At 38.8% G+C, this 17159-nt stretch overlaps 2 protein-coding genes and 1 pseudogene across 4 annotated transcripts; 1 reads left to right on the top strand and 2 right to left on the bottom strand.

Moving 5' to 3' along the window:
* The first annotated feature begins 5936 nt into the window (after window positions 1–5936).
* LOC120069952 (LYR family of Fe/S cluster biogenesis protein) lies at window positions 5937–7034 on the top strand. Of its 3 annotated transcripts, none has more exons than XM_039021796.2 (3): window positions 5937–6103; window positions 6381–6500; window positions 6606–7034. In XM_039021796.2, exons 2-3 carry the CDS (start codon window positions 6389–6391, stop codon window positions 6746–6748), a joined length of 255 nt encoding a protein of 84 aa, XP_038877724.1. In that variant the 5' UTR covers window positions 5937–6103; window positions 6381–6388; the 3' UTR covers window positions 6749–7034. The 3 variants fall into 3 exon arrangements, with proteins under 3 accessions (XP_038877724.1, XP_038877726.1, XP_038877725.1); XM_039021798.2 differs by having other exon boundaries at window positions 5962–6103; window positions 6385–6500; XM_039021797.2 differs by having other exon boundaries at window positions 5965–6103; window positions 6372–6500.
* Window positions 7035–7562: 528 nt separating this feature from the next.
* Window positions 7563–9761, bottom strand: LOC120069951 (Pentatricopeptide repeat (PPR) superfamily protein). Its single transcript, XM_039021795.2, has 2 exons — window positions 7963–9761; window positions 7563–7819 (listed from the first exon to the last, which is right to left on the bottom strand). The coding sequence occupies exon 1, from the start codon at window positions 9624–9626 to the stop codon at window positions 8022–8024; it is 1605 nt and encodes a 534-aa protein (XP_038877723.1). The 5' UTR covers window positions 9627–9761; the 3' UTR covers window positions 7563–7819; window positions 7963–8021.
* Window positions 9762–12573: 2812 nt separating this feature from the next.
* Window positions 12574–17159, bottom strand: part of LOC150034032 (uncharacterized) — a 37527-nt pseudogene continuing 32941 nt past the window's right edge.

The raw sequence follows: 17159 nt of genomic DNA, 5'->3' as shown, positions 1-17159 counted from the left end.
TCAAAGGTATGTTTACTCAATCTTTTACTTTTTAACTTAGAAGCATGTTGTAATTTACCTTTGATGCATAACTATTCTGTTTGATTGTAAATGTTCTTATTCTTTCACAATGGAGTTTGGAACGATCTGCTTCCACTCACTCGTTCTCTAGATTTAGAGTTCATTCAACTTCTACGGCTCACAGACGTCATGAAGGATCGGATTAAGCTCATGTACTGTCTAGTCCAAGGAATGTCCATCAACGTCGTCAAGTCATTAGGTCTTTGATCCATCGTTGTAGACGGTGTTCCACCACTAGTAGCTTCGAACACCCTAGCTTTATTACTAAGTTGTGTCATAGGTCTGGGGTGGAGATTTCCAACAACGAAGAGAGGATGAGGCGTCGGGCCACCATCTGTAGGTCTTCAGTTGCCGCCTTTTGTGGGCGAGGTACAGAAGGGCATAATTTAGACAATGAAGAGGAGGACAAAGATGTCCCAGCGGTAGAGTAGCTTATTGATGTTGTTCCTTAGGGCCAGTATGAGATTCTGGTGGCAGAGGAATCCTACGGGGAGGAGGCTCTGAGGATAGCCACTGAAGTGCTTAGGGTGGCCACTGAGTCACTTCGGGTGAGTCGCGAGGTTGCATGTCGGGCGAGGCGAATGGAAAGGACGTTGAACTTCATTTCTGACAAAAACTGCCTCTAGTACGACAGTATTGGATTCCAAAGAGATCCGGACTCTCCTGGCTAGTTTTCTTTTCCCTTTTTATTTTATTTTTATTTTTACTTTTCTTTTTCTTTTCCTTTTTTGTTATTTTTCTTTTTAGTTTTTCTTTCTTTTAGTTTTGCTAACTTCTTGTTTGTTTTATAGGTTGTCTGTTGTAGTTTTTCTTTTATTTTTCTCTTTTTGTAAGCCTCTCTAGAGCCTAATCAAGCGAGAAGGAGATGCCCGACTACCACCATCCTATGCACGCATCATTTTCAGGGGAGGTTTTCTGTTCCCTTGTCTTTGTTTTTATTGAGCTTTATTTAAAATACATTGGGGACAATGTATTACTTTAAGTTGGGAGTGGGGTATCTGTTGGGTAATTTTTATATTAGCTTGGGGTCCTTGAGCGTTGTGCTCGGACAATGTTATGTGCTTGATTACCTTGTTAACTTGTTTGCTCTGTTGTTATCATGATAGTTTATGACACACTCTTCCTGTAATAAAATTTGCATGAAAGAACGTTAGGAAAACATGATCATGATTTTAGCCCAATTTAAGAAAAAAATCTTATCTCTCAAGCATCTTTCAGTCATTGCTTTTGCAAAATTAGTATCTTTCAATCTTAAAATTGGATTATCTTGTTTGTATTTCTGTTGTCACCCAGAAAGGTCCACTATTGACTTAGGAGTAACCACACTTGTTTTAGAGCAGAACTAGACAAAATGGATAAAATAGGGCCTACCGTGAGCTAAAAAAAAAAAAGAGAAAAGGAAAAGAAAGAAAAGCAAATTAGTTGCAATTCTAAAAAAAAAATAAAAAAAGAGAGAGGAGAAAAATGCATAAAAAAGACATTTTTCAACGTGCCTGCAATATATATATAGTGCATTCGTGAGTGTGTGTACATGGATAGAGGTGAAAAGAGCTACCTTCGCCGTGTCTAGTTAGGGCCCGCGAGAAAAGAGTGATAGGTTCCCGACGGTGCGTGTGAAAGCTAGCCCTCTAGGTAAAATAAATGCCCTTTATGTTTTATGTGTGTGTTTAGGCACTCTTGTTTTAGTGTTGCCCTCTTTTTTGCAAGTGTGGTATGTCCGAGGTTGAAAATCGAACCAGAGTAGGGGAAAATGGGATGAGGACCTTTTAAAACTCGTTCGGGATGTGCAAGCTTAACTAGCAAAACTCTAGGCTCCCTCATGCATGAATAGATTAAGAACCATTCTTAAACTTATGCTTCATTGATCGTTCATAATTGATTTTCGTTCTTAATTTCAAATTTCATTCGGTTTGACTGTTGAGATTGGAGTAACAACATTGTGAATTAAGCTAGCATATCTTTGATTGATTTATATTATATTTTGTGTGTGTCTACTTTGCTCGAGACGAGCAAGAATTAAGTTGGGGGTACTTGATAACTCTTAAAAAAGCTATTATTCCTAGCTTAATTCGGGCTCATTATCGAATTTTACGTGTTTATTTCCCTATTTAGTAGGTATTGAGCAACCAAGGAGTAGAATTGGCAACTTGCAGCTGATTGGGGTTAATTTAAAGGAAATTGAAGGTGATTTGAGCATCCAGACTTTAAAGGAGTCAAAAAGATAGAAATGCACCTGCTTCAGCGTCACCACGCTCATGGTTTGGCTTAGCCTGACGCTCGTCCAACGCTGTAAGACAGAATAGGTAGCGTTGTAATGCTACCCATCAGCGTTGCAACGCTACGAGATTTAATGAACAGGGAGTCTCGCGCGCATGCAAGTGAGCGTGAGTGCAACATTGGACTTTTTCACCCTAACGCTCTTGGCCAGCTGCCTTAGCGTTACGACACTGTCCCATTTTCTATAAATAATCTCCTTCGATTTTAAGTCAATTTATCTAAAAATTGTATTGAATCTCAATGAAGGACAATGAACGACCAAAACTTCTTCCTTTTCCTTTATGTTTTCAGTATCACTAGGATAGTTTTTCATTTTATTTTGGATTATGAATGTATATTTGGACGTATCTCGTTGGTTTTTCTATGAATCGATGAGGTAATTCTTTATTTAGTTCTTAGATCGAACAGTTTGGGTAATTCAATGATTTTTTTGTCCAGCTTTGCGTTCCAATTAAGAATTGTGTTTTCTTTGAATCTTGCTTCATTTCGATTTGCTTTTGTGTGTTGGATTGACACACCTATCATGATTGTATATCTTTGCTAGTTAAATTCAAGCTCGCATGTATCCTTGTAATCGTCCATGCTTTGAGTTTACCCTTGTAGCATCGATTAGATGAGCATGCTTAGGTATATAGGCTGGTCTTGATTCTTTCCATTGCATGTTTAACCTATATTTAAAGAATAAATTGATTATTTGAAAAAGGCTTTTCCTGACCCATAATCAACATAGTTGAATCCTAAATCTTAATGCATGTGTTTCTAGTTCTTTATGGCTACTAAGGACCAATTTTATCTAGGAGCATGTAGGTTAGTTAGGGCATAGTCTTTCCAGCCTTAATTATGAATTAGGACGCTTGATTGGTTTCGAATTAATTGATTGTCGGCCTTTGTAGAGATTAGTTAATTCACATCAATTGAGTAGCTATACGTGAATAATTCGAAGACATGATCCTTTGGTGGAAAATAATTATTTAAATTACATAGAATTATTACTTGATCCGAGAACTAGATGAGTCAACTACCGTCTCATTTATCCCTAGCAATTTATCTTTCTTGCATTTTTTTCAAATTTCAATCAAAAACCAAAATCCCGTTTTTACTGTTTTTCCAAAGTCAATTTTAATTTAAAAGAAATTAATTCAATGCTTCTTTGTGGTTTGATCCCACACTTACCACTGTTGCTATGCTTTAGTAGTAATAAGAGTAGTTCGGTATATACAATTTTTTTTTTGATCAAGTTTGAAGCTTATTAACAATGTAAGTTTCAGGTCTGTCAATAAGCTCGGATCTTAGGTTAATGGATTATTGCATAATTGATATATCAATCAACCATTGATTCAACTAATATAAAACTACAAGGCTTTGGGGCATACACCCCAACAGGATCGACGTCGCATAACCCTCAATTCGTTTCTCCTCACTTCCAGCCAAACCTAAATTGACAAATGTACAATACCAATGGGAGACCACATGCATGGCACACTCCACACTCTAAAAATTGGTATCACTTGTTATCCTCAATATTAAGGTTACTATTACTATTGTACTTATTACTATTATTATTAAAAGATGTACATTATGTACACTTAAACAATCCCATAAGTTAATCTATAAAGGTGAACTCTGAGTAATTTTAACGAACGTTTGTAAAACCGATCCTTTAAAAAGATAAGAACCCATTATAAAAATACGATTTAAGGATCACCCGAGAATTAATCAAAATAAGTCACTCAAAGTGGCCACATGCTCGACCCAAAATACAAAAGGTGCACATCTTGAGGGAGAGCACCAACAAGTCCATAAAAGACTTAGAATGAGCTAGAACACTCAAACTACCACAATTTTAATCCCGAATTGAAACCTTGGCCTGCCAACGAGAAAAACCATCGAGTCTCAACAGATGAGTATAGGGACTAATGTTATAGGTGATTCAGATCGACAAAAGGTTGAAGGTCAAGATCGAACCAAGAGAGTTATCTAGCTTAGGAAATGGACTTGAGATTGGTTAACGACTATGAAGCACAGATATTTCATGTGAGACAAAGAATCCGTATCAGAGACGTATCAGATACTGATACTTCCAGATACTTTTCAGATACATATCTGACACGCAATTTGACGTATCTATTTTTATGCGTACTTTTTTTAAAAGAAAAAAGACAAGCAACTCATCTAATCTTTCCCAATTTAAAACTAGGCAACCTATTTAAAAAGCTCACTATTTGAGTCCAAAACTAAAAGGAAAAAAAAAAATAAATAACGTACCAAACCCTAGACTAGAATCATCTAATCTCCATCTTCACATTTGAGTTCCCACAAAGTCTACCAAAATATAAACCATTTGGATATCTTCAACAATTCAATGAAGAAGTTCTTCGTTTATCTTTATATTTCTCCCTTTAATCTTTTTCTTCTTCTTCTTTGCAATATGAGTCACTTTTATATTGCATGTTATTATCTATTGTACTTTAACATCTTAGATGTTGCTTTTTTATATTGTATTTCAGTATTTGTATTCTATTTTGTTCTATTGTTTCTAACTTGTATATTAAATTTATCTATATCCTAGATTTTTTTTAAAGAAAAAGAAAATGTATTTTCAAAGTATCAGTATCTTCGTTTTTTAGAAATATATATATTAAAAAAAAATATAAAAAATGACGCATCCTTAGACGTATCCGTATTTTAGTTTTTTTTAAAAAAAATTGACGAATCGCCGTATCCAATCGTAGCCGTGTCATATAGCCGTATCTGTGTCTGTGCTTCATAAGTTAACGAGCAGACCCAGGAAAATTCTATATAAATAAAGAGAAGATAAGTTGGGCTCAAAAGAGCCTACTTGGCCCTTTTTGGCCTTGGTGGGCCTTGAGAGGCCAAGGACTGCATCAACCCAGAGGCCGAAGTTGTGGCCATAAAATCTTTTATAATAAGGTCGATCCGGATCAACCCTCTTCGTTAGAACATCCTCAGTTGGCCGTTCCCAAGCCCTAAGTGTCCGATTTCAAAGTAGGAGAAGGAAATAGATCTGCTTCTCCAATTGGGATAAGGAAGACCTCTAGGACTTAACTATAAATAGAGCATGGTAGCGGCATGCAAGGTAAGCTCACTTCCTCTCTAAAACTACCTACCATGACATTTGTGCGAAGTACTGACTTAAGCATCAGAGTGTGTGGTAAGCACCACATTGGTGTGTTACCTTTTTATTGTCTTACGGGTAATTTCTTCTCCTAAAATACAAATTCTTTGTTGAAGACACGTGAAAATCAGGTGAGTTTCCTTGGCAGGATTTTGCCATCAACAAACACAAATTTCGTACGGTTGGATCATTTAAAAAATCTAATCAGGACAAAGAAATCAGTTTCAAGAGTAGCTAAGCTTTTGTTAATATTTTTGTCAAGTACCCATTTTAGTATTTAATCCTCCATTGGATTAAAGCCCATTGTTCCTGAGTCCTACTTTCCTGCTAGATACTAGGCTCGGCCCAAATAGAGTTTTCCGAAGAAGCCCAAAAACAAGAAGCCCAATCTGAATAGCAGTCTCAGGCCCAAATAGTTTCCTGAGGAAGCCCACTATTCGGGAGTCACTCGCCGAACGCCAGTCTTCTCCAGAAGAACGTCGTCTTCCGTCGTTGTATTCTCTGAGAACTCGGAACGGAACGACAGAAATTAATATACTTTCGATTGAATCAAACATGGAATTCACTTCTGTTTAATCTGCAGCAGTCCACCGGACCAACTCTGTTACCGTCTTCCTTTTGATCCCTAGGGTAAGTTCGTACATTCTCGAAGAAATTTACGTTGTGCCCTAGCTGCTTGAATTAGCCATTGATTTCTGCCTAGGGTAACTCTTCTTAGAAATTAGTTCGATAACACCTAATCTGCCTATGATTTCTGCACTTAACTGCTTGAATTAGCTATTGATTGCGTATCAAGGATGTTCTAAATCCTCGTAATCTTCAGAAGCAGAGAAATCTGGATTGATTTGTTCTAGAAATTCTTGAATTCTTTGTTTGGCTACAAGTAACAATGTAAAAGGTTGTAAAGGAAGAGAGATGGCCATGGCTCTCTCCCTTGATTTACAGGACTTTATTCTCCGGGCAAGAGTGTTGAAACTGTATAGACAGGCTCTAAGAACTGCTCGCAAAGCTCCTGTTCATGCTCGAGGTGAAGCTTTATGCATTTTTTTTTTCTCATCGCGATTCTTCAAATTTCATATAATTGGATTAGGTGTTTATATTGGGTGAGATGAGAATGTGTGTTTTGAAACAGAGGAATTGAAGCATACGATGAGACAAGAAATGGAGAACAACCGGAACTGCAATGAGAGACAGAAAATAAGATATCTGGTGAGTGAAGGAATAGAGAGATTGAAGCGTTTAGATGAGATGTTGGATATGCAGGGTCATTCATAAACACAGCTACTTCTTCTATGATCTTGATCCTGGGCAGTTCTTAAGTTTTTTCATCATCTTCATCACTCAGTCACTGATTATCGATACATGGATCATTTTAAATTTCTGGTATTTTTGTATGATTTTGATAGTCAGGTCGAGGTTTTTTTTTTTTTTTTTTTTTTTTTTTTGTTCCTTTTGTGGATTATGAATCCGTAATTATAAATGTTGTCTGATTTTATGTTTAGAGTGTGTTTTGGGAGTGATTTTGGAATAGAAAAATTAGAAAAAAAATCACTTTCTCGAATATTGATGTTTGGAAAATGCTGAAATTGATTTTTCAATAATTTGTTGAGAGATAATTGCATGGGACTGATTAACTAGGACTAAAATTTTCCCTCATTGCGACCATTGTAATATTGAACTTGCCACTCTATTTAAGAATAATTTTCTAATTGAAAAATATCATTTTTAATAATTCAATAATTCTAAAATCACTTTTAAAATCAACCATAATACTTCCAAATCAAAACGCTTGCAACAATATTAATTTCACAAAACCAAGTATTTTATATTTTATTCCTTTGTCAAATTTAAATGTTTTTGCACCGTTAAAATGAATATTAAGGTCTATTTGTCTTGCTGATATAGGATGAGTTTAGAGTAGAATGACAATTCTGGGTATTATTTATAATAATTCATTCTGTTCCAGAGTTTTATTTTCATATCATGTGTTCCAACACTCCTCTGATTACTTGTAATCCTAATTATATCACAGCCTCCCAAACAGTCCATTATTGTGTAGCGCCGTTTCCATACGAGAATAGAAAAAACATACTCTGAAAAATAGATAATAACTTTAAAAGGGTAATTATTCATCCATTATAGTTAGCATTTGTAATTAAACATCCAATATAATTAACTCATCCTGAGTTTGCAGAGTTCTCTCGAACAGACAATCATAGGCTTGCTAGCAAATTATAGGCACCTAGTCTCGGTACCTTTTGATTTCTGATTTTGCTGTAAAGATCCAGACGAGTTGCTTCAAGCCAATTCCTCAGTCGATTCATTTTTAGGATCTCAAAATTATCCCTGCTTCATAAGTAATCAAATTAATAGCTTAATAATTGGATAAACTTGCAAAATGAAACTAGCACAATGACCCAAAGAATGTGAGATGCCTCTGTTGTGCATCGATTCATATCGATGAAACCATTTCCAACTACTATAACTACCTGTCTCGAAGCTTTTGCGAATGCAAATACAAGTTCGAACGTAAAAGAAGTCAGCTAATCTACACGGACCGTGATGTGAATCCTCTCTCAACCATCTTATCCACCAATTCCTCGTGCTTCTTCAACTGTCCTGCCTTTCTTAGCTGTTCCAAAACCATCTTATACAAAGACATGCTGGGTTTTAAGCATTTCTCCTCAATCATTTCCCTGAAGAACTTGTATGCATTGTTCCAATGCCCCATCCCACAATATAACGATATCAGTTCTCGATATGTATTCACATTAGGCTCGACTTCTTCCTCATCCATCTCCTTCTTCAACTTGAAAATCATATCAGCAGATTTTGACTCAGCAAACATTCGCATCAATATATTGTATGTCACTGTATTTGGCTTGCAACCTACCTCCTTCATCTTAGCAAACATCCGATGTGCACCATTTACATCCCGCGACTTTGCAATACACCTAAATATAGGGTTGAAAGTCGACGCATTCGGGGTGCAGCCTTTCTTAGCCATTGAGTTGAGAACCTTTATAGCCTCTCCAAGATTGTCATCCCTGCAATGAGTCTCTATGAGGAAGTTATAAGTAACAATATCAGCAGCACAACCCAATCTCTTCATTTGGTTATACACTTGCAAAACCTTCTCTGTTCTACCAGCTTTCACATGAACTCTTATAAGATTGTTAAATGTAACTGAGTTGGGATTGCAACCAGCATCAATCATCTCAGAGAAAACATCATGGGCGCGAGTAATTTGACCAGATCTACACAATGCATCAATCACAATGCTATAAGTATAAACATTGGGGCTAATACCTGCCATCTTCATCTCTTTAAATACCCTTTCAGCCCCTGAGATATCACCTGCTCGACACCATCCATGAACTAAGCTAGTGTACACAACAACATCAGGTTCGAATTTATGTTTTAAACTATCAAAAAAGGATTGGGCTTCAGTTGCCCTTCTCTTCTTGCAAAGAATGCTGATAACAATGGAGAAAGCAATCTTGTCAGGATTGCAGCCATAGTCCTCCATGCGATTAAACGCATGAACAGCCTCCGCCGTCAATCCAGCCCTCACATACCGCCGCACAAGAATCGAGAAAGTCTCAACAGTAATTTCTACATTTCTAGCTTTCATTAGATCAATCAAATACCACGCTAATCCGAATTGTCTTACCTTACCGGCAAGGTCAATCATCTCGATGTATGGATGTGTAGAGTGCTCGAAACCCTCTACCGCCGTCGCCCAGTTGAAGAACGCGAGGGCTTGAAGAAAAGGAATGCCATGACGGACGGCACCAGATTTCTCGACGACGTAACGAACGACAGCCGGAGAGATGGAATGGAGGGCTGCGATTTGGGACAGGTCGTTGGAAAGAGAGGAAATGGTGAAATTAGGGCAAGGTGGAGTGTGATCGGGATTGGGATTTCTTCGGTAGTACTCCTTGATTAGGGCGTGGTATTTGTTGGCAGCCTGGATTTGCTCCGGCGAGAGGACAGGTTTCGAGGCATTTTGAGGAGAGTCGCTGGCGGGCTCGTCTTGAAGGGAAGACTCTGAAATTGAAGGGCAGGATGAGAAGGAACGGTGATTCTGAATTCGCTGCGACAGAGATGACAGAAAGGAAGGAAGATTAGGCTTAGATTTGATCAAAGCCATTAATGGAATCTTCTCCGATGAAGTTTTTGGTCAGCTCCGGTAGCAGAGTCGAAGGTTTTTGGAGGGTTTAGCAGAAGCCACACACTACTGCCGTATAGAGTTCCACTTCATACAAAATTTGGTTGAATTGTAATATTTAAACCCCTAAGTAAATTAAAATTTTATTTAATACCTACTAGCCCTAACTAAATTAAAAATGTTTTTATTATAAATATTATAAAAACAAATAGATGCCGTGTCTAAAAAACCACATATCATTTTTCATGTTATTTATATGTCTTATAATAATTCACGTCACATTCTAGTTGCCACTTTATCTATAAATAATGCACATTGGTGAGAATAAGAAGAAAATTTTATATATTTTCTATTTCCATTAAATCATATTTTCTAATCCTATTGTTCTTATTTCCATAAAATTATAATTTTAGTTATTTTTAATTTAGTTATTTATTAGTTTAGTTATATTATTAGTATTATTTCCATTTTGCTCCATATGCTCCTAAATTTCACAAAATGTTATGAGTACGAGCTCATGTTGCTTCCATCATTAAAGGTAGGTCGATTTTTTTTCTCTTTATTATAATTAATAAATTAAATCTTATTTTGCATATTTAGTACTGGAGGAGAAATTTCGGACCAACCAAGGACTACCACGTCATTTGCTAAATTAATGACGAAATTTTGAAATCGTCAAATTTGTGACCAATTAGGAGTTGACATGTGCCCCAAATTGAAGTTGAAGACAAATTTCGATGATGACACGGTTTCATCATGACCGTTGAATTGGATAAAATTAACTCGGTCCAATTTAATAATATTATTATTTGGGTTAAAGTCTCTAAACCCAAAAATATGTTGAATTTGACTCAAATGTCAAATCAAATCTAAATCCAACTAATTGGGACTAAGAGTTAGGCCCATGGGTCAACCAAGACCAAGCCCATGAAGCCCACCTGAGAACTCTATAAATAGAGAAGTTCTCTTCATTTGTTGGGGATCAGCAATTCTACACTACAGAGAGCTTTGAGGGAATTTTCTACAATCAAAGAACTCCTTGACTCCTGAAGTTTACCACGCTTGAAGACTGAAGTCCTTTGGAAATACAAACATTCTAAAGACTGAAATCCTTTGAAGATACAAATATTTTGACCACGCTTGAAGACTAAAATCCTTTGAAGATACAAGCATTTTGAAGACCGAAGTCCTTTGAAGATACAAGCATTCTGAAGACCGAAGTCCTTTGAAGATACAAGCATTCTGAAGACCGAAGTCCTTTGAAGATACAAACATTCTAAAGACCGAAGTCCTTTGAAGATACAAGCATTCTGACCACGCTTGAAGACTGAAGTTCTTTAAAGATACAAGCATTCTTCCAATACTCGAAGCTCAAGAACATCCACATGCCCCGCTTCTATACATCAAGCGTATGTATTCAACCGAGAGAGAATCAAAGAATCAAGTATTAGAGATCGAACCACATCGCATCAAATCAACATCAACATCAACACTAACTCAAGTTCAACTCCATGAAACAAGTTTCTTCGGAAGCCTCATGCGAGCACTAATCATCCAAGAAGATTAACAAGCCCAAAGGCTGATCGTCCAAGAAGATCATCAAGTCCAAAAGCCGATCATCTAAGAAGATCATCAAACAGGCTAATCATCCAAGAAGATCAATAAGGCCAAAGGCCGATCATCCAAGAAGATCAACAAGCCCAAAGACCAATCATCCAAGAAGATCAACAAGCTCAAAGGCCGATCATCCAAGAAGATCATCAAGCCTAAAGGTCGATCATCCAAGAAGATCAATAAACCCAAAGACCGATAAGAGTGATTGTCCAAGAAGATCAACAAACCCAAAGGTCGATCATCCAAGAAGATCATCAAGCCCAAAGGCCAATCATCCAAGAAGTTCAACAAGCCTAAAAGGCAATCATCCAAGAAGATCATCAAGCCCAAAGGCTGATCATCCAAGAAGATTAACAAGCCCAAAGGCCGATAATTCAAGAAGATTAACAAGCCCAAAGGCCGATCATTGAAGAAGATCAATAAGCCCAAAGGCCGATCGTCCAAGAAGATCATCAAGCTCAAAGGCCGATCATTTAGGAAGATCAACCAGCTTAAAGATTATAGTTTATTTTGGAAGCATCAAAATATTATGTATTAGATATTGTTCTTACTTTCCACAAAATTAATACAAATACAAAGTTGAAGTTTCACAAAATAAATTTCTCTCGAAATCTCATGCGAACAAATTGGCACGCCCAGTGGGACCTCTCTACCTCTCATCTCTCTCGTCATCCAAGTCGACAAATATACAAATGGCACCAAAGAAAGCTTCATCCAAAGCTACCGTCACAAGCAACACTTACATAAGCTCTGTCATCACAGAGGAAATCTAGGACCAACAGATGGAATCTTCTAAAGGCGGGATCGCCATCAGAGAAAATCCCTTGTTCAACAACCATGCTTCTGCTAATGATCTATCAAAGAAAGAATCACATTTTGATGTAGTGATTGTCATGATGACTAACGTAACGGCTGAGTCGACCATGGCAGAGATAGAGATAAAGATAAATCGCCTGATGAAAGGAATAGAAGAGCGAGATCATTAAATCTCTGCTTTTTGGATGAAATACAGGCTTGAGAAACTGCTGAGTCGAGTCAATCTCCAGCTACGAAAGCCAATGACAAAGGAAAGATTGTCTTACAGGAAGACCAACCGCAACAATCTACCTCTGTTGCCACCCCGTCAATTCAATAGCTGCAGGATATGATTACAAACTCCATAAGGGCTCAGTACGGAAGATCATCACAGTCCTCCTTTATGTACTCCAAGCCGTACAGTAAGAGAATCGACAACTTGAGAATGCCAGCTGGGTATTACCTCCAAAGTTCCAGCAGTTCGATGGAAAGGGCAATCCAAAACAACATGTTGCATACTTCATTGAAACCTACAAAAATGCAAGAACCAGAGGAGACCAGCTAGTCAAGCATGTTTGTCCGTACCTTGAAAGAAAATGCTTTTGATTGGTATACTGATTTGGAGCCAGAAGTGATTGACTATTGGGAACAGCTAGAAAGGGAGTTCCTGAACTGCTTCTACAGTACAAGGCACACTGTTAGCATGATGGAATTGACAAATACCAAACAGTGAAAGGGAGAGACAATCATCGATTACATCAACCAATGGAGAGCTTTGATTTTGGATTGCAAAGATAGACTCACTGAATTATCTACAGTGGAGATGTGCACTCAAGGCATGCATTGGGAGCTTCTATACATCCTACAAGGGATAAAACCTCGTACGTTTGAGAAGTTGGTAACATGCGCTTATGATATGGAGCTGAGCATCACCAACAAGAGAATTAAAGATTTCCTAGCCTCTGAAGGGAGAAAATACAAGAATGAATCCAAGGGCACTGAAAAGATCGTGGATAGTACCACAAAAGAATCTATGGTCGTTCAAGTTACCCCGCTAAAATTTTTCTCCAAAGGAAAAAAAACAAAATTTGAAAGAAGGCACGATGAGGGCGAGAAGCGTCGTCCAACCCTTAAAGAAAGATAAGAGAAGGTTTATCCATTCCTTGACTCTGATGTGGCAGATATGTTGGAGCAATTGCTAGAGAAGCAACTTATTCAGCTGTCGGAATACAAGCGGTCAGAACAAGTAGGAAAAGTAGATGATCCTAACTACTGCAAGTATCATCAGGTCGTTAGTCACCAGTTGAAAGGTGCTTCGTGCTGAAGGAACGAATTCTGAAGTTGGCTTGTGAAAAGAAGATTGAGCTAGATTTGGATGAAGTAGCTCAGACAAATCATACTACAGTAGCGCCGACTTCAAGTGTTCCAACACTGTCTGTGTTCCATGCTTAAAGACAAAGCTTGATCCAGTTCGAAGCCTTCGAGTCTAAAGTTGTCTGGTTCCAGCAAGAGATTCAAATAGAAAATTTCAAAAAGAAAGATAAGATCGTTGAAGATGACAACGAATGATGGATAGTTATGACTTGTTGAAAAAGAAGACAACCAAACTCCACCCAAAAAGAGTCGCGTTCCTATCGAAGCTATAGAAGAAGGAACAAGACTCACAAAAAAAAGGCAAAAAAATGACATGGAAGCCTAAGCCTGCTAAGAAAGAAGACAAGGACTTCCTTTAATTTCGACGACCGATAACTTTGGCAGAATTTCTCCCAAGAAGCTTTCTTAATAATCATCCAGAGAAAGTATCAGAAATTATTGCATGTCATACTGTTGGCATAGTGGAAGTCGACAACAATCATATAACTGTTGAAGAAGTCAACGACTCAGAAGAAATGAAGTAAAGAACTTTTGTCTTCGATCGTATTAAGCTTTCAAGTGCTCGATCTTCAGTCTTTCAAAGATTGAGTATGGCCACGGTAGGAGAAGAAGACCAATGTCCAACAACTACTTCTACTCGAACTTCAGCCTTCAAAAGGCTAAGTATATCCACATCAAAGAATGATCGACATAAATAACTTTAGCATCTGCTTTTGATCGTCTCAAGATAACAAGCAATCAACCTAAAGGAAGGATGAAAATCTTGAAGGCGACATCATTCTACTAAGAAAAAACGGCGAAAAGATTCACAGTCATGTCCTTTCACGAATGAAAAGGAAATTTTTTATTGACATAAGTACAGAAGGTTCTTTGATAGTGAGCCAAAGCTCATCATATTGACGAATCCTACAAATGAAGAGGATGATCAAAACCATGATGAAATAAAAGCTTATGAAGTTTAAATGAAGAAGCTCCTCATCGCAAGAGCCTAAACTGCATGATGCTCCTAGCCCGCATGAGCTTAAAATGTGAACGCCCCCTCCCAAAAAAAAAATCTTTGTACAAACTACGTTACAACTTGATCCCTGTCATTATTAAAGGTACGCAGGCAACTTAGAGAAATTTAAGTTCAGTTGTGTATTAAAAAACATTCTTTTTGAACTACATTATGATTTGATCCCTATCATTATGAAGGGTAGTAGGTAGCTTGAAAGAAACTTCAAGTTCAGTCCAGTTAAAAAAATCTTGAACTACGTCATGATTTGATCCCTTTCTTTAAGGGTGTGAGGGCAACTTAAAGAAATTTAAGTTTAGTTCATCAGAAAGGGTACCACAAGCACCTAAGTATGATACTACAAGATTGATGTTGATTGTCCCTGTAAAAGAATGACACTTCAGATTGAAGATGTTCATCTCTATTGGGGGCAACATAACAGATTGAAGAAGTACATCCCTCGTAAGGAGCTAGCACAGTAAATAAAAGGCACACACTTGGAATACACTTCATTTCCTCTTCGAAATCAAACTTGGATGCTCTTCCATCTTCAAGTTCAGAGGTTTCATCGATGTTTCATCTTCATGCTCAAGTCTGGAGGCTTTGCAATGCCATCTTCATGCTCAAAGTCGCGAAGTCGAGCTCAATGCGAAGATTCATTGATGCTTCGTCAAATTCAAGTGCGGAGGATTTGCCAATGCTTCAAGCTCAAGTGCGGAGGATGCATCGATGCTTTGTCAAGCTCAAATGCAGAGGACTTATCGATATTTCTAACTTAAATGCAGAGGATTCACCGATTCTTCGAGCTCAAGTGCAGAGGATTCGTCGATGCTTTGTCAAACTTAAATGCGGAGGATTTGCTAATGCTTTGTCAAACTCAAACGCGAAAGTCTCATCGATGCTTCTTCATCTTCAAGTTCAGAGGGTCCATCGATGCTGCTCCATTTTCAAGTTCAAGATCGGCGTGTATGGCCCCACTTCCATCTTCAAGTTCAAGATCGGCGTGCATGGCCCCACTTCTATCTTCAAGTTCAAGATCCATGTGCATGGCTCTGCTTCTATCTTCAAGTTTAAGATTGGTGTGCATGGTTCCACTTCCATCTTCAAGTTCAAGGTCGGTGTGCATGGCTTTGCTCCATCTTCAAGTTCAAGATCGGTGTGCATGGCTTCGCTCCATATTCGAGTTCAAGATCGGTATGCATGGCTCTATTTCCATCTTCAAGCTTAAGATTGGTGTGCATGGCTCCACTTCCATCTTCAAGTTCAAGGTTGGTGCGCATGGCTCCGCTCCATCTTCAAGTTCAAGGTCGGTGTGCATGGCTTCGATCCATATTCAAGTTCAAGGTCGGGGTGCACGACTCCACTCAATCTTCAAGTTTATGGTCGGTATGCGTGGCTTGCTTCGCCTTCAAAGTCTAGCATGGTCCGCTTCGCCTCCAAAGTTTGGCATGGCCCGCTTCGTCTCCAAAGTCTGACGTGGCCCACTTCGTCTCCAAATTCTGGCGTGGCCCGCTTCGTCTCCAAAGTCTGGCGCGACTCGCTTCTTCTCCAAAGTCTGACACGACTCGCTTCGTCTCCATAGTCTGGCGTGACTCGTTTTCTCTTCACAAGTCAAGGCGTAGCTTCACTTCGTCTTCACAAGTCAAGGCACGACTTCGATTCATCTTCAATAACCAAGGCGTGACTTCGCTTCATCTTCAATAATCAAGGCGTGACTTCGCTTCATCATCACAAGTCAAGGCGCAACTTCGCTTCATCTTCATAAGTCAAGGCGCGACTTCGCTTCATCTTCATAAGTCAAGGCGCGACTTCGCTTCATCTCCAGAATGATCATGTGACTGTCACCCACATAGGGGCTGTGACTAGCAGGGGTCAGATCGTTATTGGCAAAGCTGACGACTACCCCTACAGGTTACACAATCGCCCACATAGGGGTTGTGTCTAGCAGAAGTCAGATCACTATTGGCAGAGCTGACGACCATCCCTGCAGGCTACATAGTCGCCCACATAGGGGCTGTGTCTAGCAAAAGTCAGATCGTTATTAGTGGAGCTGACGACCACCCCTATAGGCTACACAGTCACCCACATAGGGGTCGTGTCTAGCAGAAGTCAGATTGTTGTTGGCAGAGCTGATAACCACCCCTATAGGCCACACAGTCCCCCACATATGGGGTCGTGTCTAGCATGAGTCAGATCGTTTTTGGTGGAGCTGACGACCACCTCTACAGGCTACATAGTCGCCCACATAGAGGTCGTGTCTAGTAGGAGTTAGATCGTTGTTGACGGTGCTGACGACCACCCCTGCAAGCTATATAGTCACCCACATAGGGGGCCGTGTCTAGCAGAAGTCAGATCATTGTTGGCGGAGCTAACAACCACCCCTGCAGGCTACATAGTCACCCACATAGGGGCCCATACCGTGAGGTTCATGCGACACTTTGTGTCACCCTAGGAGTGACCTCCATTCGGAAAGTGTTTGCATGAGTTAATGTCAAGGTGAATAAGGGGAAGTTGTTCATTGTAAAATAAAATATGTGATATATTGATTTCAACTCTCGCATCCCTAGAAAGTACACTATGAGATTCATATGACGCTCCATGTCTCCCTAGGAGTGACCTCCATTCGGAAAGTGTTTGTATGGGTCAAGATCAAGGTGAATAGGAGAAATAGTTCATATTAAAATTGGTTAAATCAGTTGTTCAATAGAGGGTTAGTGGGACCTTAAGGTGCAAGATGT

Source organism: Benincasa hispida, chromosome 9, assembly GCF_027475165.1.
Source record: "Benincasa hispida cultivar pf3 chromosome 9, pf3_genome.v1.1, whole genome shotgun sequence".
Lineage (NCBI taxonomy): Eukaryota > Viridiplantae > Streptophyta > Magnoliopsida > Cucurbitales > Cucurbitaceae > Benincasa > Benincasa hispida.
Note: the sequence above shows the minus strand (reverse complement) of the source record. Positions and strands in the feature narration are given on the sequence as shown.